At 42.3% G+C, this 24,487-nt stretch overlaps 1 protein-coding gene across 3 annotated transcripts; it reads right to left on the bottom strand.

Moving 5' to 3' along the window:
- Positions 1-7,317: 7,317 nt before the first annotated feature.
- Positions 7,318-18,530, bottom strand: LOC117501415 (probable 2-ketogluconate reductase). 3 transcript variants are annotated; one of them, XM_034160297.1, is made up of 8 exons: positions 18,466-18,516; positions 18,310-18,382; positions 17,874-17,952; positions 13,603-13,981; positions 11,027-11,198; positions 10,708-10,886; positions 10,525-10,621; positions 7,318-7,825 (listed from the first exon to the last, which is right to left on the bottom strand). In XM_034160297.1, the coding sequence occupies exons 4-8, from the start codon at positions 13,976-13,978 to the stop codon at positions 7,660-7,662; spliced, it is 990 nt and encodes a 329-aa protein (XP_034016188.1). In that variant the 5' UTR covers positions 13,979-13,981; positions 17,874-17,952; positions 18,310-18,382; positions 18,466-18,516; the 3' UTR covers positions 7,318-7,659. The 3 variants fall into 3 exon arrangements, with proteins under 3 accessions (XP_034016188.1, XP_034016187.1, XP_034016186.1); XM_034160296.1 differs by lacking the exon at positions 18,310-18,382 and having other exon boundaries at positions 18,466-18,530; XM_034160295.1 differs by lacking the exons at positions 18,310-18,382; positions 18,466-18,516 and adding an exon at positions 18,072-18,221.
- Positions 18,531-24,487: the final 5,957 nt, after the last annotated feature.

Here is a 24,487-nt window from a genome sequence, read left to right as displayed (position 1 = left end):
GCCAAGGTTGCGGCGGTGAGAGACTGGCCCCAACCCACAAGCCGTAGGAAGTTGCAACAGTTCCTAGGCTTTGCTAATTTCTACAGGAGGTTCATTAAGGGCTACAGTCAGGTAGCTAGCCCCCTGACAGCCCTGACCTCACCAAAAGTCCCCTTCACCTGGTCGGATCGGTGCGATGCCGCATTCAAGGAGTTGAAACGGCGCTTCTCGTCTGCACCTGTTCTGGTGCAGCCCGATCCTAGTCGCCAGTTAGTGGTTGAAGTGGACGCCTCGGACTCAGGGATAGGAGCCGTGCTGTCCCAAAGCGGGAAGACCGATAAGGTCCTTCACCCGTGTGCCTATTTTTCCCACAGGTTGACCCCAGCCGAACGGAACTATGACGTCGGCAATCGAGAGCTCCTTGCGGTGAAAGAGGCTCTTGAGGAGTGGAGACATCTGTTGGAGGGAACGTCCGTGCCATTCACGGTTTTCACTGACCACCGGAACCTGGAGTATATCAGGACCGCCAAGCGGCTGAATCCCAGGCAAGCCCGCTGGTCACTGTTCTTCGGCCGTTTTGACTTCCGGATCACCTACCGTCCAGGGACCAAAAATCAAAGATCGGATGCTTTGTCCCGGGTACATGAAGAAGAGGTCAAAACGGAGCCGTCGGATCCCCCGGATCCCATCATCCCGGAGTCCGCTATCGTGGTCGCCCTCACCTGGGACGTGGAGAAGACCGTCCGGGAGGCCCTGACACGAGACCCGGACCCCGGAACCGGACCGAAGAACAAACTTTACGTCCCACCAGAAGCCAGGGCTGCAGTTTTGGACTTCTGTCACGGTTCTAAGCTCTCCTGTCATCCTGGGGTGCGAAGAACCGTGGCAGTCGTCCGGCAGCGCTTCTGGTGGGCGTCCCTGGAGGCCGACGTCCGGGGTTACATCCAGGCCTGTACCACCTGCGCCAGGGGCAAGGCCGACCACCGCAAGACATCGGGGTTGCTGCAGCCGCTGCCCGTGCCTCATCGCCCCTGGTCTCACATCGGCCTGGATTTTGTCACGGGTCTTCCGCCGTCCCAGGGAAACACTGTCATCCTCACGATAGTGGACCGATTCTCCAAGGCGGCCCACTTCGTGGCCCTCCCGAAGCTACCAACGGCCCAGGAGACAGCGGACCTCCTAGTCCACCACGTCGTCCGTCTGCATGGGATACCATCAGACATCGTCTCTGATCGCGGTCCCCAGTTCTCCTCGCATGTTTGGAGGAGCTTTTGCCGGGAACTGGGGGCCACGGTCAGTCTCTCGTCCGGGTATCACCCCCAGACCAACGGACAAGCAGAACGGGCCAACCAGGAGATGGAGCAGACCCTACGCTGTGTGACAGCCGCGCACCCGACAGCCTGGCGTACCCACCTGGCCTGGATCGAGTACGCCCACAACAGCCAAGTGTCATCAGCCACCGGCCTCTCCCCTTTCGAGGTGTGCTTGGGGTATCAACCCCCGTTGTTTCCGGTGGTTGAGGGGGAGGTCGGTGTGCCCTCGGTCCAGGCCCACCTACGGAAGTGCCGTCGGGTGTGGCGTGCCGCCCGTTCTGCTTTGTTGAGGGCCCGGACGAGGGCGAAGAACCATGCAGACCGGCGGCGGGCCCCGGCTCCCACGTATCGTCCTGGGCAGGAAGTGTGGTTGTCCACCAAGGACATTCCCCTTCAAGTGGACTCCCCAAAACTGCAAGAACGATACATCGGCCCGTACAAAATACTCAAGGTCATCAATCCCGCCGCAGTGAGGCTCCAGCTTCCGGCCTCACTGCGGATTCATCCAGTATTCCACATTTCCAGGATTAAACCCCATCACACCTCACCCCTCTGCACTCCGGGTCCGGCGCCACCTCCTGCCCGGATCATCGACGGAGGGCCGGCTTGGACCGTACGCCGGCTCCTCGACGTCCGACGGATGGGCCGGGGTTTTCAGTATCTGGTGGACTGGGAAGGGTACGGCCCCGAAGAACGCTCCTGGGTGAAGAAGGGCTTCATCCTGGACCCGGCCCTCCTGGCCGACTTCTACCGTCGCCACCCTGACAAACCCGGTCGTGCGCCAGGAGGCGCCCGTTGAGGGGGGGGGTCCTGTTGTGTGGGCCGCTGAAGAGGAGGTACTGCTGGCCCACCACCACTAGAGGGCGCCCTGCCTGGAGTGTGGGCTCCAGGCACCGGAGGGCGCTGCCGCCTTACGGGAGCAGCCAGGATGACAGCTGTCATCTATCACTGGAGACAGCTGATCCCAATCACGGAGGAGGTATATCAGCAGGACGGCATCTCCACCTCATTTGCCGAGATATCGCTCTACCAAGGAGGTAACGAACTCAGCCAGCCCTTCATCATTTGTGAAAGGAACGTATTTGATAAGTATCCTAGTTACTAGACAGTGTTGTTTTCTGATTAGAGGTGGAGGTGGTGTTTTCCACCCCACGTGTTGTTGGGTGCAGCCGCACCCACGTCTGACTGTGTCTGTTCCTCGCCAGCAGTACCGGATCCAACGAGCGGAGGCAGAGACCACCTGGGAGGTCGGGACTTGGCGGTTCCAGTATTCCCGGGGTTCGGTGGCAGAGGAAATCGGGTGGTTCCGGTTCGTCTTGGACAGACGTCTCCTATCGTCGAGCCTGCCCACACGACACCGTTGGAATTTAACTTGAGACCGAAATTGTGATTTGTTGTATTTGTTGTGCGTGTTCACAACAGTAAAGCCTTGTTATTTGACTTTCTTCATTGTCCGTTCATTTGCGCCCCCTGTTGTGGGTCCGTGTACTGACACTTTCCCAACACTGCTGGCAGGAAGCAGAAACAGTTAGGTGTGGGTGTGTGCACACCCAGTAACACAGTCAGTCAAGCAGGTGGATATTTGCACCTCCACCTCCGCAATACTGAACACAGTCAATCCGTTACACTCGACCAGTTGCTTGTCTTACGAGTCGTGAAGGGTGTGATCCCGCACCCTGCCGTCAACGGCTGAATCAGCCTCCCGCTGACACAAGCAAACAGGTCCTTCTGAAAAGATTAAGCAAACGATTACGTGCAATACGGCACAATCTCAGGCTGAGAGTATTACCTCAAATGGTAGGTGATATCTCGGCAGCGGGGTGGAGATGTCGTCCGGCTTTTATGGAGCGGTTGATGAAGTGGAGATGAGTGACAGCTGTCATGAGTTGATGAGTGACAGCTGTCTCTCCCGGATGTTCCCGTGAGGCGACAGCGCCCTCTCGTGCCTGAAGCCCGCACTTCAGGCAGGGCGCCCTCTGGTGGTGGTGGGCCAGCAGTACCTCCTCTTCAGCGGCCCATACAACATGTTGGCAAGAAAAATGGAACAAAAATAATGCATGAAACACCTTATCGCTTGTTATATAACGGCTGAGTGGATCCTTGGCATTTCATTGGTGTTTTGTATGTCACGTAACATGGATTATTTGTCCCATTTGTGTTGCGTTGCATTTAGCGTGCAATTTGTTTCCATTTACTGTGCAAATTTGGTTCTATATGTTTTGTACCATTGCACGCTGCTACCACTGTCCACCAGTCGGGGTGGCCTTTAGCTATAAACGTGGCAGAGTTTATTTTGCTGACGGATGATGATTTGAAGGAGCTAATTGACTGTGCTAATTCTTCTAACACCAAAAAAAAAAAATGTTGCTATGCTGTAAGCCATCTGGAGGCATGGAGAGCTGTTAGGATGTCATTTGGGTAGTTTGTCATTGTGATTTAAAAAGAGTAAACACAATTTGACAATAAATGGCTTCACCCAACCACTAACCATGAGTGAAAAAAAGGTTTTGTGTTATTCATATTCTCTGAAAAATGGGCAAAAAAAAAAAACAACAAAAACAAACAAACAAAAAAAACACAAAAATTCTGTCAGGGTATGTAAACGTTTGAGCACAACTGTATGTGCACACTTGTTTCCATTTAGTGTATTTTCGCTGCTTCAAATTGTGCAATTTGCAGGGTAACAGAAACTTACCTGTCTGTCCTGCTTACAGAGGGGCAAAAAAGTATTTAGTCAGTCCTGATTGTGCAAGTTCTCCTACTAAGAAAGATGAGAGAGGTCTGTAATTTTCAACATAGGTACACTTCAACTATGAGAGACATCACATTGTAGGATTTTTAAAGAATTTATTTGTAAATTATGGTGGAAAATAAGTATTTGGTCAATAATAAAAGTTCAACTGAATACTTTGTAACATAATCTTTGTTGGCAATGACAGAGGTCAAATGTTTCCTGTAAGTCTTCACCAGGTTTACACACACTGTAGCTGGTATTTTGGCCCATTCCTCCATGCAGATCTCCTCTAGAGCAGTGATGTTTTGGGGCTGTCGGTGGACAACATGGATTTTCAACTCCCTCAACAAATTTTCTATGGGGTTGAGGTCTGGAGACTGGCTCGGCCACTCCAGGACCATGAAATGCTTTTTACGGAGCCACTCCTTTGTTGCCTGAGCGGTGTGTTTGGGATCATTGTCATGCTGGAAGACCCAGCCACGTTGCATCTTCAGTGCTCTCACTGATGGAAGGAGGTTTTGGCTTAAAATCTCACGATACATGGCCACGTTCATTCTTCGCTTAACACAGATCAGTCGTTCTGTCCCTTTTGCAGAAAAACAGCCCCAAAGCATGTTTCCACCCCCATGCTTCATAGCAGATATGGTGTTCTTGGAATGCAACTCAGCATTCTTCTTCCTCCAAACACAACGAGTTGAGTTTTTTACCAAAATGTTCTATTTTGGTTACATCTGACCACATGATATTCTCCCAATCCTCTTCTGGATCATCCATATGCTCTCTGGCAAACTTCAGACGGGCTTGGACACGTACTGGCTTAAGCAGGAGGACACGCCTGGCACTGCAGGATTTGAGTCCCTCTCTGCGTAGTGTGTAGCCTTTGTTAATTTGTCCCAGCTCTCTGCAGGTCATTCATCAGGTCCCTCCGTGTAGTTCTGGGATTTTGTTCAACGTTCTCGTGATCATTTTGACCCCATGGGATGACATCTTGCGTGGAGCCCCAGATTGCGGGAGATTATCAATGGTCTTGTATGTCTTCCATTTTCTTACAATTGCTCCCACAGTTGATTCACTCTTCCCAGCCTGGTGCACATCTACAATTTTCTTCCTGGTGTCCTTCGACAGCTCTTTGGTCTTAGCCATGGCTGAGTTTGGAGTCTGTTTGAGGCTGTGGACAGGTGTCTTTTATACAGATAATGAGTTCCAACAGATGCCATTAATACAGGTAACAGGTGGAGGACAGAAGAGCTTCTTAAAGAAGTTACAGGTCTGTGAGAGCCAGAAACCTTGCTTGTTTGTGGGTGACCCAAAGGGGTGAAGACCCCTATTGTTATTGTAAATATTATTATTATTATTCCCACTAATTGTTTTTCTCAGCTAAAAGTGTCTGGAGCTCAGAAATCTCAAAGTTTCAAAAAATCAAACTTATGCCCCGTTTACACTGGACAGAGAGGTAGGCTATATAAGACCTACAAGACTGTGACATTTTGTCAAATCTCAAAATGTCTGGGGAACTTTTTATGGATGTGTTTGTTATTCATGGGTCGAATTGTGGAACCAGGGCTTGGACCCTGTCAATCATTGCCTGCAGTTATATTCAAACTTGTGTCCAGCATGTGAGTGTAAATTTAATCAGCACAGTGTTGGTTATATGAGACTGATCAGCTGGTCACCAGTAAAGACAGGTCCAGCTAAAAACTGGGCGATTCCAGTCACTGGCTGATCGTTTGGTGCATCTCTTGTCTGTATGGTCCAAAGATTCATAGACTTCACTATATTAGATTCTATCACCGTTAATCTTATAGATATGGCTCCGAAGGTAGAACCAGACTTGTGGAGATCCTGAATTTTGCTCCAGATGCTTGCTTTGAAACTGCTCTGAAAGATATGTTGGCACTCTACAGGTAGGCCCTTAAATACAGCTCAAGGTCCCCCAGTTAACCCCTAGTTATTCCAATTAATAATTCAGCTTTTTAAAAGTCCATCAATGTACCCATTTGTGTTGCAGCCGCTGTCCAGTTGTATTTGTCTTGCTTGAAGAAGCTGCGGTGTGTGTTAGACTCTGCAGCATGCTCTACTTAACCGTATAGACAAACAGGTTAGTATTCTGGATGGAAAGTAAATGATAATCCACTGGGTTTGAGATTAAAGGCAATAATTCATGCAAGCAGCCACACTGATGGCTGGGGTTAACAATGATTTGTTGCAGTATAGGCTTCCTTGAACCATTTCCTTCCCCACAAGACCAAATTTGTGTAAAACTGGAGGTGTTTTTTGTTCTCAATAAGATGGTTAGTCATATAGAGTTCAATGTATTTCTTCAGACTTTTCAGATATGTCCATAATGATGGTGGGGGAGCTATTTTTGTTGGAGTTACATTAAAGTCAATAGCAACATGCAACAGTATTCAGAAAGAGGGACAACATTTTAATAAGTGTGATTATAATACGTATATCTCAAGATCTTGGTGACCTTATTGTTGCAAAACATACTGATGGCATTAGTTACCGAAGGATTTCAAAACTTGTGAATGCTCCAGAGAGCACTCTTCGGGCCATAATCCGGTCACGGTCAAGTGCTCCTGACAAAATTTCTGACAGAGGAGTGAAAAAAAATAATCAGAAGAATTGTCTGGACAAAGAGCACTTATGGAGAGCTTTGATTTTGTGGACATTTGAATTTAATATTGAAAAGCACATTTGGTGAACATTTTGCATTATATCTCAATCAAAAGTGCCTCAATCACTCATTTTTCTGTTATGGATTTACCTACACCACCAAAACTGGATGGAGGTTACAATTTTATGCCTGTTTGTCTATCTTCCACTTATCAGTCAGAAACGACAAATTGTGCATAGCAAAGATAACCAATGTTCTGTGAAAATTATCTGAAAAAGAATTCAAAAACTGAAAAAAAAAAAAATTGATTCAAGCGCATGAACTAAATACATACTCCTCCTGACATTTGATCACATCTAATTTCACTTATGAAAAGCCACTTCTAACAGAACTTCGACCTTGAAATTTTTTCCTATCTAAAACTTGGCAGAATTGGAAACTAGTGTTGGTGGAGGTTTGTGCTCTTTGAGTGCAGTACTCTAGTTTGTTTTGGTTTCTTTGCATCCGATTTGCAGATTACCTGTTTTTTTACCGGCATCTGGTGAGAAATTTATTTACTGAGAAATATGGTGACATGACCAAAACCTATTTTACTCGCTGTATTTCTCTGTGTAGGATCTGAATAGATCTTTTTCATGTCATATGACTGGGACCAGAAACGAGATCAAGGATCTGGAACTCCTCAAAATTTTATTCAATTCTTTCCTGACAGAAGGAACATGTTTTGACAGAAATTTCATAGAAATACATCCAACATATTTTGAGTTATGGCGTACAGTTTAATCATAAAACTCTACCCATATTTTAAGTTTTCTATTATCATTAAAACAGTTAAGGCTTCATGAAATTTCACAGTACCACTCGTATATCAACACTGACATCACTCATATTAAAAATATTACGAATTCATCAATTATTTCATGGTGATTGTGAACAACAGTGTACAAAGAACCTTTTTTTTAACCCAGTCTATTTGTAATGAAGCAGCAAATCCAACCTTTCTGCACTCCTCCTTATGTCATCACTTTGGGGGTGATTTCGTTGGGAACGCGTTTTCCGTTTACTACAGCCAGGGCATTGTCTACCATCATCTCTATTATCTTTTTTATTGTGTTGTACGTACGGGCGCCAGCATGGGGGCTTAACAGCACGTTTGGAAGGCCAAGCAGAGGATGATCCCTGCAAGAGAAACAGTTCTTAAGTACATGTACATTTCAACTATATCATCTCACTATTATGTATGTAGAGTACAGAACACTATCATCATGCTAACACCTGTGTGCGCAGACACATTTTTGTAAATACAATAGCTCAACATCAGTGCAGACACTTGATATTAAAAACACAAACACCCCTTTTCTGCCTGAGTGGTTGCCATCCAGGACCTGGGGCAGTTCCGTGGCAACGCATGGCACCAGTGGTAACAGCAGACATGATTTTTGGAAGGGCGGATACCTGTACTTTTAAGTATTGCCATCCAATTTCATAGACTTCCCTAAAACGGACCATTTTATTTTTTCAATTTAATTCAATTTATTAATTTATATAGCGTCAAATCACGACAAAGTTGCCCCAAGGCGCTTCACATAATTCACAACACAAATTAATCTAAAATCAAAATTAAAAGCAAGAAAAGCACAGTTAAAAGATAAAACACAGTAGAATAAAAAGAAATTACAAAGCAAACACAAACAGATTAAAAAATTAATGAAAGACAGTCTAAAAAAGTGGGTCTTCAGTCTTGATTTAAAAATCTCCACCGTGTCAGACTGCCGAATAACAGCAGGTAGATCATTCCAAAGAGCCGGACCACGGTAGGAGAAGGCTCTATACCCCACAGACTTTTTGTTCATCCTCGGAACACACAGAAGCCCTGCGCCCTGTGAACGGGCTTAACCAAGTCCACCAAGTAGGAAGGCGCCAGCCCATGAACAATTTTCTAAACCAACAATAAAACTTTAAAATCCAATCTGGCAGAAACCGGTAGCCAATGAAGGGATGCCAGAATGGGAGTAATGTGGTCAAACCTTCTACTTTGTGTCAAAATTCTGGCAGCAGCATTCTGCACCAACTGAAGTCCTCGAATGCTAGACTGCGGCAGGCCAGAGAATAAAGCATTACAATAATCCAATCTAGAAGAGACAAATGCATGAATCAGAGTCTCAGCATCAGCCATAGACAGGATGGGGCGAATCTTTGCTATATTTCTCAGATGAAAGAAAGCAGTCCTCGTAATGTCCCTAATGTGGAGGTCAAAGGACAACGTAGGATCAAAGATTACCCCAAGGTTCCTCACTTTGTCAGTATGATGTATAACACATGAACCTAGGCTAAGCGCCAGCTGATCAAATTGGTGCCAATGTCTTGCTGGGCCAAGAACCATCATTTCAGTCTTATCAGAGTTCAAAAGTAGAAAGTTGCTAGACATCCAACTTCTCACTGCTGCAAGACAGTCCTGTAAAGATTTTATGTGGACAAGATTTCCAGCAGCTATCGGCATATACAACTGAGTATCATCAGCATAACAATGAAAAGCAAGTAACATTTTTTGAATGTCTTGTCTGCCTGCTTCACTCCCAATGGTTAATTAAAGTCTACGTATAGTTCAGTGCATTGCACAAGCCAAAGGATTCTGTGGTAACATAATTTAGAAAAAGCTGGAACGGTATGGAAAATGCAAATAAAAAATGCAGTGATCCTTACATTTATTTTGAATTCTATTTCATTGCAGACTACGAATCCAAGATATTTCAACTTGTGTGGTGAACTTCATTTAATTTGTTAATATACATCCATTCCTGAATTTCAGGCCTGTGACAAGTTCCAAAAAAGTTTGGATGGGGTAATTTAGGACTTGTAATGAGGTTTAAAAAAAAAAAAAAAAAAAAAAAAAAAAAAAAACCCAACTAATGATGTTATTTCAAACAGTTGATGTTAACATCTGAAAGGAATCATGATTTGATACAACAGCAGTATTTGAAGAGCAAAGTTGGCAGAGGATCTCTCAGTTTGTCAACAAATGCATGACAAAATTATTGAAAGATTTAAAAACAATGTTCCACAAAGAAACTCTGGAAGAGATTTGCATATTTTCCCCTCTACCCTACATAGTATCATCCAATGATTCTAGGAATCTGGAGTAATTTTGGTTCATAAAAGGCAAAGGTGCAAACTTAAGCTAAACATCCATGATCTTTGATCCCTCAGGTGACATTGCCTCAAGAACAGTCATTCATTAATAGCTGATATAACCACATGAATAATGGATTAGTTTGGAAAATCTCTGTTAAGCCATATAGCCCTCAAAATTTGACTGTGGACAAGGTAGCCTTATGTCCATCTTGTCCAGAAGCAATATTGACTTTTTTGAGACGTGTTGCAAGGAAAAATGGGACAAATTAACACCTAAAACACTTTATAGCTTGATGTCCTCACTGCCAACATTTCTTTTCCTTGTTGTGAGAAGGAATGGCAACATTACAAAGCAGTTCATGCTTTGTCCCAACCTTTTAGAAAATGATCTGCAGAGATATTCATCCAAATGATGACAGAACATATACTTTCTACTAACTGAGGTACTGCGTTTGGATATATTGGACTAGAAAGCCCTCCGGTTGCACCAGCTTCCTCCTACATCCAAAGATATGCAGGTTAGGTGAACTGGACACTTTCAATCGACCTTAAGTCTGCATGGTGTGAATGTGTTCGTCTGTGTTGGACCCTGCAATAGACTGGTGTCCTGTCCAGGGTGTACCCCGCCTCACGCCCTATGACTGATGGGATAGGATCTAGCCCCACATCTCCCCACCACCATGACCCTTAATTGGAGTAAGCGGGTATTAAAAAAAAAAAAAGATTGCGGCAATAGTTTGATAGACCTCGGTAAAGGTTCAGGATAAGTCACATCCAACGCTGCCGCTCGAATCGTTCCAGACTGAAGAGCTTTGACTAAGGCATCCTGATCCACAACAAGACCTGAAACACAAAAACATCAACAGGTCAGACAGCAAGAACAAACTACCAGTGATCTGTAATTTTTCAGTGTGTGAAACAATTCAAACCTCTGCTGATGTTGATCAGTGTAGCTGTGGGCTTCATTAATGACAACTCTCTGTGGCCGATAAGGCCTGTGGTCTCCGGAGTCAGATTGACAATCACCATCACAAAGTCTGATCTCATCAGGAGGTCATCCAGACAGTCACAGTAACTCGCTCCCGTCGCCTGCTCATCCTCAGTGCTTCTAAACAATGATGAGAAGGTGAAATAAAACACCATGTCACTAATTCCTTGCTTTAATGTCATCAATGAATAAGTTCAGAAACTTAATTTCAGTGCAAAGAAATAATATTTCTACACAAACTAAATGCAAAACATCTTTACCTTCTGTTCCTGTTGTGATACAGGATCTTCATGTCAAACCCTTTGCTTCGTTGAGCTATTTTGAACCCAATTTTTCCCATTCCAATGATTCCCAAAGTGGCCCCTGTGACTTCAACTCCCATCAGGCTTTGTGGTGTATAAGTGGTCTTGGGATCCAAAGATATCTGGTGACCTTTAAAATGAAAAAGATCAAATGATTTTGAATGCAGAAGCTGCAAGTGTGCCAAAACAAGCAGAGGAGGAGGTTGCTGTTGTTTAACATCTGCAGGAACTCCTGTGGATGTTCTACCAGTACATACAACCCCTGGCAAAAATTATGGAATCACCGGCCTCAGAGGATGTTCATTCAGTTGTTTAATTTTGTAGAAAAAAGCAGATCACAGACATGACACAAAACTAAAGTCATTTCAAATGGCAACTTTCTGGCTTTAAGAAACACTATAAGAAATCAGGAAAAAAAATTGTGGCAGTCAGTAACAGTTACTTTTTTAGACCAAGCAGAGGAAAAAAATATGGAATCACTCAATTCTGAGGATAAAATGATGGAATCATGAAAAACAAAAGAATGCTCCAACACATCACTAGTATTTTGTTGCACCACCTCTGGCTTTTATAACAGCTTGCAGTCTCTGAGGCATGGACTTAATGAGTGACAAACAGTACTCTTCATCAATCTGGCTCCAACTTTGTCTGATTGCTGTTGCCAGATCAGCTTTGCAGGTTGGAGCCTTGTCATGGACCATTTTCTTCAACTTCCACCAAAGATTTTCAATTGGATTAAGATCTGGACTATTTGCAGGCCATGACATTGACCCTATGTGTCTTTTTGCAAGGAATGTTTTCACAGTTTTTGCTCTATGGCAAGATGCATTATCATCTTGAAAAATGATTTCATCATCCCCAAACATCCTTTCAATTGATGGGATAAGAAAAGTGTCCAAAATATCAACGTAAACTTGTGCATTTATTGATGCTGTAATGACAGCCATCTCCCCAGTGCCTTTACCTGACATGCAGCCCCATATCATCAATGACTGTGGAAATTTACATGTTCTCTTCAGGCAGTCATCTTTATAAATCTCATTGGAACGGCACCAAACAAAAGTTCCAGCATCATCACCTTGCCCAATGCAGATTCGAGATTCATCACTGAATATGACTTTCATCCAGTCATCCACAGTCCACAATTGCTTTTCCTTAGCCCATTGTAACCTTGTTTTTTTTCTGTTTAGGTGTTAATGATGGCTTTCGTTTAGCTTTTCTGTATGTAAATCCCATTTCCTTTAGGCGGTTTCTTACAGTTCGGTCACAGACATTGACTCCAGTTTCCTCCCATTCGTTCCTCTTTTGTTTTGTTGTGCATTTTCGATTTTTGAGACATATTGCTTTAAGTTTTCTGTCTTGATGCTTTGATGTCTTCCTTGGTCTACCAGTATGCTTGCCTTTAACAACCTTCCCATGTTGCTTGTATTTGGTCCAGAGTTTAGACACAACTGACTGTGAACAACCAACATCTTTTGCAACATTGCGTGATTTACCGTCTTTTAAGAGTTTGATAATCCTCTCCTTTGTTTCAATTGACATCTCTCGTGTTGGAGCCATGATTCATGTCAGTCTACTTGGTGCAACAGCTCTCCAAGGTGTGATCACTCCTTTTTAGATGCAGACTAACGAGCAGATCTGATCTGATGCAGGTGTTAGTTTTGGGGATGAAAATTTACAGGGTGATTCCATAATTTTTTTTCCTCAGAATTGAGTGATTCCATATTTTTTCCCTCTGCTTGGTCTAAAAAAGTAACCGTTACTGACTGCCACAATTTTTTTTCCTGATTTCTTATAGTGTTTCTTAAAGCCAGAAAGTTGCCATTTGAAATGACTTTAGTTTTGTGTCATGTCTGTGATCTGCTTTTTTTTCTACAAAATTAAACAACTGAATGAACATCCTCTGGGGCCGGTGATTCCATAATTTTTGCCAGGGGTTGTAGTAGCCAGTATCCTCTTTTACACCGTGGTGTGCATGGGGCAGCACATCCAAGAAGGACACATCCAGGTCTGACAAACTGATCAGGTGGGCTGGCTCTGTGGTTGGCATGAAGCTGGACTCTCTGGTGACGGTGGCAGAAAAGTAGAGAACACTGGACAAACTGCTGGACATTATGAACAATGCCAGTCACCATCTGCACACTGTCATCAGCAACAAGAGGAGCCTCTTCAGCCACAGACTGCTCCTTCCCAAGTGCAGGACCAACAGACTGAAAAACTCCTTTGTCCCTCAGGCCATCAGACTGTACAGCTCCTCACTTGGGGGGAGGAGTAACAGGAGACAGAGGACAGGAATGAGAGCAACAGTTTGTTTTTACTTTCACTTTTGATACTCTGTGTGCTTCTTACCCTGTGTGCTGCTATACAATTCTGCTGGAACCTCATTTTCCCTGAAGGAATCTTCCCAAGATATCTAACGTAATCCAGCCAGTATAGACTTTTCATTAAAGATCAACCAATTAACTGTTGAGTTCTACATGCTACAATAACACACATGGATTTGGATACATGTGGAGACAGTTCTGTGGCCTCACCCTCAACAATTTTCCGTGCTGAAGCCAGAAGCAGAGCCATGGCCATATCTGCCGTGGTATCACTAACCACACCAGGTGTGTTGGTCACCTTGACCCCCATACTGTTGATGAATGGCACATCCAAGTGGTCAAAGCCCACTCCTCCACTGCAAATCGCCTTCAGTGAGGGAAGAGATTTGAGTAATGATGGTTCAGCTGCAGGTCTGCAGTCAAAAGAGAACATGACCTGGATTTTTGGGCCGTAAAGCAGAGGGTTCTGCAGGAATTCTCCGTGACAGACAATTTGGAAGTGTTTGTTCAGAATGGCAACAAAGTCTTCATGGTAGCCTTCATCGCCAATCTTAGAGATCAGGGCCCACGGTTTATCCTCTGCCATCACCTGGAATAACAACATCACATTCAGGGTTATTCCATATGAAATGACCCAGAGGGTCACAGGTCACCTTCTCAGACAACTCCTCAAGAGTCACACCAAACCTGTGAAGATAGGGGTGTGAAATTTTCATGAAGGGGGTGTTTACTGACAATCGGCAATTGTTTATTTACAGCCGTACAGTGTACAGCATGCATGCTGTGGGCAGTACAGCCTTACGGTACATTCGTACATGCATACTGCATGCACAAAAAGCAGCGCAACCTTGAAACAAATGTTTTTCTGCATGCAGTAGCTGCTACATACTTACATAAAATGGCTCAATGCAAACATTTTTACTCAGCAGTATTCAAGCTAAAAGTTGTGAAAGAAGCAGAAGAGAAGGGGAAGCACCATTTTCCTAGTCAATAGGTAACACATCTGGGAGTGGTGTAATTTCAATTTAATCAGCTTATAATGCGCCAAATCACAACAAAAGTCATCTCAAAGTGCCTCACACAGAACAATTCAACATAAAAATTAAATAAATAATTAAAAATGAATTAAAAAAATCAAATACATAATTCAAAACAGAAGTAAAATAATAAAACAGATAAAAAATATTCATAAGAAAGAGAATAAAAATGTCCACGGACTCCGACTGCCTCACCGTCGCAGACCGTTCCACAGGGTAGGTGCAAGATGAGAAAAAGCTCTTTGACTCCCTGACTACTTCTTCACCCTGGGAACACAGAGAAGTGCCGCATCCTGTGATCGCAAAGCCTGGGACGGCACGTAAGGTTCCACCAGATCAGCCAAGTGTAGAAACAACGATAAGCTTGCAACCCTGGCCAAAGCAGTAAACGTTCACATGGGAAGGGTCTGAAATATGAGGCACTACAGCTGCATAAGCAACCAGAACACACTTGATGAGATTTCGTGGCAATGAGATAGGACTATTTCATTTTCATTTTACTCTGTTCTCTCAGGAATTCAGAATTTCATGACATGCAATGTGACGAAAAAAAATCAAAGGGGGGGGGGCTTTTATTAGAGAAAGAGCGTTTGAGTAAATACAGTATATATCTCTTATATCTGTGATATATCTGCCCCTAAAACTTAATTTAATTTTACATATTTTGCTGAATGAGTCTTTTTGTCCAAATTCTGATATTCACAGCATGACACATGAGTTTGAAACTTTATGACTTGCACCAACTTTCAAATGTGGCCTGTATGTTTTCCTCCTACAAGCTAGATCTGGTGTCACAGGCCAAACAGTCCCCCCTAAAAACTGGTCTGCCTGCCTTCACTGTGCATGTGTCATTTGGGACCACGGGGCGGTGCCGGCGATCATTAACAAAATGCTGCTTGCTATCTGGACTGTAATATGGTGTTAAGTTTCACATATATCCCTGACTATGGTGAACCAAAGACAACAGCTTTAGATCATAGTCCTCTGCATGGCTGCAAACCCTCTCTGAAGGCTGACGCGCACCTGCCCCAACGACGGACAACGCTATAAGCGCTCTGACTGGTCAAATTTCCAGTTTCACTCATTCCTCTCCCGTCATATTTTGAAAAGTTTTAGCAGTGTACACTCCGATTACATTTCGACCGTGGATCAAATAGAGGAACGTTGGCAGAAAAGTCCGCAAGTATGACCTATGTTCATAACACAGAGTCGAAAAACTACAAAGACGCTCACGTACAGTATCTCGCTGGATTGGAGGTTATGACTTTATCAAGAAGTGGAACTTGTTGAGGGAGAAACTGGTCCAGAACAGGCTGCTGTTCCTGCGATAAATTGCATTATGATACCCGCTAACGTAATGGAGAACTTTGAAAGGGTCACGCCCACGTCCACGTCATTGCATGGTTACAGAGTTGTAGACGTATGAATCAAGCTTTACTGATTCATTGCAGTATAGTTCTTGCACAGTTTCTTTTCCCACTAGATCAAATTCTATGGCGTCAGATCAATGACAAAACCCCACTCGCGTAAAAAAATGCGTTCATGCTTAGATATTAACTGTGCACAAAGGTGCTGCGTGTGAGGACCAACGCTCCCACTGCCCGCTCGAACTTGATTTCTGCTCGCGCACAGAGAATTCCCGCTTGCTCGCTTGAAACTTATGGCACTATGGGGGCGGGATTATGGCACTATGGGGGAGGGAACCAGGTCGACACTGGCTCAGCTGTGATTGGCCGTCTCTGGAGAGCGAGGTTTGATTGACAGCCATCCTCTCTGACGCTGAAGTCAGTCAGAGACAACGGCGTTAAGCGATTATCACCTCGTTTCTGCTTAAAACTTCACTCCAGTCATCATCTATCTCATCGACAGATCTGTGAAGCTTCTGTTCAACAATCATTTCCACATAAATTTAGCATTATTTTATAACAAATTACAGAAAGTCCTAAAAATCACCACCTGACACCGGCGCGTCTACTGACTACACCCAAACTGATCAAAGGGAATAATGTGATAATTAACCATCAGATGACAAATTAAAACCTCTTAAATCACGTGCAAACCATGACGCTACCACCTCCCTGAAGGAGACAACGGCATCACCTTTTCTAAAAATAACAATAATTTATTTATGAATCAAATCCAAACAAAACAGGTCCTGTACAAAATCCTGAAATAGCTGTATACATGAAAATACAAATACAAGAATAAAAGAAGAGAAAATATAGGACAACCAAACATTTACAAATCAAATTTGTCTATAAAAGAAACTACTTTTAAAACATTACTGGATTCAATCAATGTTAGAGACTTATCAAAATACAGGAGTTTTTTTGTTGTTGTATGATACATTAAAAGTCTTTGAATACTGATGTTTTAACTTTTTCCCATGGATTCATATTTTTAGGGATGCAAACTGCGTGGTGTTTATGGTGTGCTGCATTTTGTGTATGATCCTGACACTGAGTCTGCATTTTATTGTGCACAAGACACCGACTGACATGGAAAAACAACAACAAAAAAACAAAACAAACAAAAAGCGATTTGGTCTTGTAATTCTGTTCAAAGTTGAACTGAGCGCAGTTTTCTACAGAGTACATTCGTCTTTGTACCTGCTGGAGAACTCGCTCCAAGTAGCAACACCTGTATAACATAACATGGGAGATCATCAAAGTGGATGTTCATTTGAGAAATGTACTGAAATGTTGAAAGTCAGCAACAGACTTTTTCTAAAATGGGGGTACAATATAAATTTGCCTGTTATATTAATTTTCATTCAACCATTTATTTATTCATTAATTTATCATCCACATAGAAACACACAGTCTAGATTTAAATCACAAATCATGTTTCATTGCATGCCAAAGGAGCTTGGGGGGATATTTTACCAGCACATTTATCAAAAACTTAATTTCAAATAAACCAGCGTTGTGTTTTCTAGTACGCTCAAGAAAAGAAAGAGGAAAAAAAAGGGGAGGTGATGGTCTAGTGGTTAAGGTGTTGGGCTTGAGTCCAGAAGATCATGGGTTCAAATCCCCGCCTGACTGGAAAATCACTCAGGGCAAGACCTTTAATCCCCTATTGCTCCCGGTGTGTAGTGAGCGCCTTGTATGGCAGCACCCTGGGTGCATCGGGGTGAATGTGAGGCATAATTGTAAAGCACTTTGAGCGTCAAAAGCGCTATATAAATGCAGTCCATTTACCATTTCAAAAAAAAAATAAACGCCATATAGAGAAAATACATCATACATACATCTTGATACGAAAATCCATCATCCAATTTAACCACTGCTCTTAAAAAACAAACACGTAAAACGCTGACGCTTCTTCAAATAAAGTTGCACGTGTCAAATGGACACATGAAATACAAGCTCTCCACTTGGTTAAAATGCTAACTTTAACTGTTTCTCGATGGATAGTTTAAAAAAAAACCCTCAGAGAACTTACCCGTGATGATGCAATCTCGAAGGTAACAAAGATTTTGCTGTTGAACTTGTCAAGACATGCACAAGTCAGTTTAATGCTCCTGTGAAAAAGAAAAAAAGTTACCACATGTAGTTCATAGAATGGACCAGAAATGGAATAAAGTTTAACAATATTTATTCTTCACATAGACAGAAAAGCCCACAGTAAGTTCCACTTCACCTTGAGCTAACCAGATTTAAAACATTGATTCACAGCAAAACACTGCAAGAGCTGGTAAACCCGCAGTAATATGTATTAAGATTCACTTTAACCCCAAAACACTGAAGGCAAATCGAAAATGGTCAGAATCTGAATAGTACCAGACGAATGGGGAAGTGACCAAAAAAAAAAAAAAAAAAAAAAAAAGAAAGAAAGAAAGAAAGAAACTGAGTACGTCATGGCGAAACGGATATCCTACCCTGAACGGACTAACTCGAACCAAAACACCAAACTTAAAGAACACAGACAGCAGGCAGCGGTACAAATTAAAACTGAAATAACAAAGCAAAAAAGACATTACAATCAGTAAAACTACAACTTTAATTACACATTAAAATATTAGAACACCGCATACCTGAGTTGTCGTTCTCCCACGTGTCATACACTCACACTCTCACGATTATCTTATGACAAGCTAACAGTGGATGCTCTCGTTATGGCCGAACAACTATCCAGTTTATGGGTATTCTGTGTTAGTACGCGCCCGCGGAATTCCTGCGCAAAAGTAGTTCCCAGATAATTGTGATATATTCCTGTGAAATAATGAGTATATCTCATCTAAATCAATTCTAAAATTTACCAGTAATAAAATTATAACGCTAACTAAAGTTTTAAGAGTGGCCATAATAAAGATTTAAGAAATTTAAAGTATGTTGTCCACAGGTAGGCATTTGCTTTGATTTAATTTTGACCAGGAAAATCCTAATGTCATATGTATATGTCATATGTGTTACACACACGCATCCAGTAGCATCTTCTCATGTCGGCATGTCACGAGCTAGTGGTGCTCGTGAGAGTGTGGCGAATGTAGTCCGGAAACTATTATCATCATTATTACAACCCCTGGCAAAAATTATGGAATCACCGGCCTCGGAGGATGTTCATTCAGTTGTTTAATTTTGTAGAAAAAAAAGCAGATCACAGACATGACACAAAACTAAAGTCATTTCAAATGGCAACTTTCTGGCTTTAAGAAACACTATAAGAAATCAGGAAAAGAAATTGTGGCAGTCAGTAACGGTTACTTTTTAGACCAAGCAGAGGGAAAAAAATATGGACTCACTCAGTTCTGAAGAATAAATTATGGAATCACCCTGTAAATTTTCATCCCCAAAACTAACACCTGCATCAAATCAGATCTGCTCGTTAGTCTGCATCTAAAAAGCAGTGATCACACCTTGGAGAAAAGGTGTTGGTTGTTCACAGTCAGCTGTGTCTAAACTCTGGACCAAATACAAGCAACATGCGAAGGTTGTTAAAGGCAAACATACTGGCAGACCAAGGAAGACATCAAAGCGTCAAGACAAAACTTAAAGCAATATGTCTCAAAAATCGAAAATGCACAACAAAACAAATGAGGAACGAATGGGAGGAAACTGGAGTCAACGTCTGTGACCGAACTGTAAGAAACCGCCTAAAGGAAATGGGATTTACATACAGAAAAGCTAAACGAAAGCCATCATTAACACCTAAACAGAAAAAAAGAAGGTTACAATGGGCTAAGGAAAAGCAATTGTGGACTGTGGATGACTGGATGAAAGTCATATTCAGTGATGATGTTGGGAAGGTGTCGTAACACGGACCCACAACAGGGGGCGCTAATGAACGGACAATGGATAAGGGAAGGAGTAACAATTTAATGTTGCACAAGAACACAACGTAAAATAAACAAAAGGTACTGCCAATCACACACAAGAGGATTGCGGGCAGGCTCGAAGATAGGAGACCTCAGATGAACGAAGAGCCGGGACCCACACCGCTTCTACCACCAACGGCCTGAAGAACACCGAAGCCGCCAAGCCCCGAGTCCCCAGGTGGTCTCTGTCCTCCGTTGTCGGCCCTGGTACTGCTGGCAGAAAAAACAGAAGGTAGTGAGTGTGAATCCTCACACCCAGCAACCTTGATTACTGATTCTTGTGGAGGGAGAGCCTCCACCTCCAATCATACACACGTGCAGCTCCGAAAATCCAGTCAAGGAATACCACCAGGAAAAAACAGCTGCAAAACAGATCAGATTATTATTCGACGTATAAGTCAGCAGAGAGATTACCTTGTATCGTAAGAGATTTCTCGGCGAGGAGGTGGAGTCGCCGCCCGGCCTTTATGGTGATGGTGATGATGAGATGATGAGTGACAGCTGGTGTTGAGGATGATTGACGGCTGTCACTCCCAGTGGTTCTGGCGCCCTCTTGTGCTTGAAGCCCGCACTCCAAGCAGGGCGCCATCCGGTGGTGGTGAGCCAGCAGTACCTCCTCTTCGGCGGCCCACACAACAGATGAATCTCGAATCTGCATTGAGCAAGGTGATGATGCTGGAACTTTTGTTTGGTGCCGTTCCAATGAGATTTATAAAGATGACTGCCTGAAGAGAACATGTAAATTTCCACAGTCATTGATGATATGGGGCTGCATGTCAGGTAAAGGCACTGGGGAGATGGCTGTCATTACATCATCAATAAATGCACAAGTTTACGTTGATATTTTGGACACTTTTCTTATCCCATCAATTGAAAGGATGTTTGGGGATGATGAAATCATTTTTCAAGATGATAATGCATCTTGCCATAGAGCAAAAACTGTGAAAACATTCCTTGCAAAAAGACACATAGGGTCAATGTCATGGCCTGCAAATAGTCCGGATCTTAATCCAATTGAAAATCTTTGGTGGAAGTTGAAGAAAATGGTCCATGACAAGGCTCCAACCTGCAAAGCTGATCTGGCAACAGCAATCAGATAAAGTTGGAGCCAGATTGATGAAGAGTACTGTTTGTCACTCATTATATATAATATATATATATATATATATATATATGTATATATATATGAATTGATTGCCAGCCACGGAGAGTGTTACTTTCCAAATCTGTTAAATGGTGAAAGTGAAAACTGCTGGTATCTTGTCTCTGTGATTTTAACCCCTTAATGCCTATTGTCGCATATATGCTACAATATTTGACTCAAATATGCAACATACCAAACTGACCAGTATGCCTGTTGTCGCAAATTTGCAACATACCATTATTATTATTATAACATTATAACATAAAGTCATTACCAAAATACCAAAATCACTATTTATTTTTTGTGCAAAAGTGAAATTAATAATCTCAACATTATTTACCACCTACTTAAAGGCAAAAACACACACAAAACATTTTTTTATATACAGCTATATAAATTCAGGTGTTAAGGGGTTAAATTACTTCAAGAAAAACCAACAGCAGGCTGCTTTTGTTAGTTGATAGACTGAAAATTTTGTTTATTGAAAAGGGCCGACGTGCCACCGGACGGCCGTTCTGGACTTTTACAGAATTTACAGATTGCCAGTCCGCCCCTGGTCATGAGTGTCTTTTTCAATAAATGAAAGTGCAAACGACAGCCGTAGTGCTATACTGTACCACTACATGGCAGTTTTGCACTAAGAAAAACTTACTTATCCGTGAAGACATGCAACAGTCCATGACAATCAAAAGTGCCTCAATCATTCATTTTATGGATTTATGTTTATGTGTAAATATAACATGCTTCTCATATTTTATGTCCAACCTAGTGAGAAATGAACACGTCTAAAACTGAAAATGTTGGTTTTGGAACCTGATAACACATCTGGAGTGATTTACAAGACATTTCTCAGATGTTGGCCTCGTGACGTCACAGGCTAGTCTAGCTAGCTACTAACTCAGTTGTGTTTATGTGTAAACATAACATTTTTGTCATATATTATGTAAAAGCTGGCAACAAATAAACAGTTCTAAAACTAAAAACATTGTTTTTGTAACCTGATAACACCTCTGGAGTGATTTACAAGACATCTTGCAGACATCAGTGTGCATGTGCACCACACGCGATCAAAGCTAACTTCCGCGCTTGTCAAAAGCTCATTTATGCGCACATGCATGCTCTCCTGCAGACGCCATTAAAACACACACACACACACAAAATGTTTATGATTGATTCATTGATTGAGTCTATTCTGCAAAATCAATATAAAGATACAGAGGTGAATGTATCAGTGATACACGGATAACATAATAAAGCATAAACGCTTATTTTCATTGTGGCCCTTGTGAAATTATCATGTGACAAAATAGAGGGGCTTGATTGAACATGTACAAATAGTACATAAGACAATAGACTCTTAATAATTAATGTGAATAACAATAAATAATTCATCTATATCATAATAGCCAGGTGGCCTCTGTGTGCGTGCGTGTGTATGGCTTCAATCATGGTGAAACCCAGGAGAGCTGACAGTTGCCATTTGGTATGATTATGTATTTTGGGTCAAGGATGACCGCTGCAAAAAATGGAAAGTTGATAGGACAAATATTTTATCTAGTCAGTAAACAATGGATGTTTTGCTGCAAGGCACCATGGAAGTTCGGGGTTTTGAAGTTTTAAATGTTGTTATTGTGGTTCATGTTAGTTTAACAGTGTTGTTAGTGTTATTGATTTTTTTGTAGTTAAATTGGTTTAGTTAGTTTAGTTAAGTGTTACGTTGCTGTTACCATGAGTGACTTAAGTATCGTGTTGGTACCATGCGTGAACTGCGTATTTCTTTTAATGTCTTCCACCACTGTCTGTTTGTCAAACTAAAGCACCTGCTTACAGCAGACTGAGGAAAAGACAAAAAGTGTGCATGCAATTTTGATCATGTACAAATTGTGGAGAGCTGACATTTGCTCTTTGGTATGCTTATATATTTTGGGTCAAGCATGGATGGCGCCAAAAACGAACATTGATATGATTAATATTTTTAGAGAAGCTACATATGTTAGCTAACAACACTGAACAATGGACACTGATATTTGGCTAGTGGCCGGCGATCACCTTAGTATTTCTTCTGTTTTTCTTGTTGATTAATGTTGGCAAATTATACAGTATTTCTTCTCTTTCTGATGCTTGATTGTTTTTTTTTCTCTCTCTCTCTGTTTAAGGTGCAGCTCCATCCAGAGATGGGAGTTGTATTTGTGCTGGCAACCCTCCTGTTCTGTGCACCAACAGCATTTCCTGTATATTCGTTTTGTGAATTGTTCTGTAATTTGTGTCTGTAGCATGGCCCAAGCAGAGGGTCACCCCTTTGAGTCTGGTCTGCTTGAGGTTTCTTCCTCAGAGGGAGTTTTTCCTTACCACTGTTGCTCTGGGGATTAGTAAAGTTAGACCTTACTTGTGTGAAGCACCTTGAGGCAACTCTGTTGTGATTTGGCACTATATAAATGAAAATAAATTGAAAAATTGAAATTGAAAAATATTTACATTCTGGACTCACACGCCAATCCAGCAGGGGGCTGTAAATCATCTATATATTAAAAGCATGAGTGCGTACGTACGTGATTTTATTGAGTAGGTTCAGTGTAAGCACATAATATAATTGTAAATATGTTAAAAATACATGGATGACAAGAAAGTGAAAATATATTTCCATTGTGGTCCATTTAAAAATCAAATGACAACACAGAAGTAAAAATAAAATAATAATTCTGATAATCCTGGTAATAATTTAAAAAATAATAATAATACTGTGTATATCATAACAAGAACCTAAACAATTTATAAATACAATAAAACAGTAAATTAACATTAAAAATGACATAATTAACAAGAAATGAAAGGGTTGATTTCTTCTTCAAAACACTGTTGATGTCTAGGTTCTAAAAACATTCTGGACTTGCACGCCATTCCAAATCATTGTAGAAAGTTTTCACAATTTATTACCAACCTTGAAAAATGTCAGATACCTATTTTATAAACATTACCCACTCTAGAGCCCATGGGTCTCCACGGGCAACACTGTAGTTTTTATATATATATATATACTCAACAAAAATATAAACGCAACACTTTTGGTTTTGCTCCCATTTTGTATGAGATTAACTCAACGATCTAAAACTTTTTCCACATACACAATATCACCATTTCCCTCAAATACTGTGCACAAACCAGTCTAAATCTGTGATAGTGAGCACTTCTCCTTTGCTGAGATAATCCATCCCACCTCACAGGTGTGCCATACCAAGATGCTGATTAGACACCATGATTAGTGCACAGGTGTGCCTTAGACTGCCCACAATAAAAGGCCACTCTGAAAGGTGCAGTTTTGTTTTATTGGGGGGGGGGGGGGGGGGGATACCAGTCAGTATCTGGTGTGACCACCATTTGCCTCATGCAGTGCAACACATCTCCTTCGCATCATCCGTGAAGAGAACACCTCTCCAACGTGCCAAACGGCAGCGAATGTGAGCATTTGCCCACTCAAATCGAACTGGAGTCAGGTCGAGACCCCGATGAGGACGACGAGCGTGCAGATGAGCTTCCCTGAGACAGTTTCTGATAGTTTGTGCAGAAATTCTTTGGTTATGCAAACCGATTGTTCCAGCA

Source organism: Thalassophryne amazonica, chromosome 20, assembly GCF_902500255.1.
Source record: "Thalassophryne amazonica chromosome 20, fThaAma1.1, whole genome shotgun sequence".
Classification (NCBI taxonomy): Eukaryota; Metazoa; Chordata; class Actinopteri; order Batrachoidiformes; family Batrachoididae; genus Thalassophryne; species Thalassophryne amazonica.
The sequence above is the reverse complement of the archived record's forward strand: the minus strand, read 5'-3'. Positions and strand labels throughout refer to the sequence as shown.

Bases quoted from the DNA above. Each gene is read 5' to 3' on its own strand.
- LOC117501415 (XM_034160296.1), bottom strand. From the start codon at position 13,978: ATGGCAGAGGATAAACCGTGGGCCCTGATCTCTAAGATTGGCGATGAA. The intron at 10,887-11,026 runs GTAAAGATGTTT...ATCATTGTTTAG, and splicing joins TATCACAACAGGAACAGAAG to AAGCACTGAGGATGAGCAGG. The intron at 7,826-10,524 runs GTCTATCAAACT...TTTCTCTTGCAG, and splicing joins TATCCTGAACCTTTACCGAG to GGATCATCCTCTGCTTGGCC.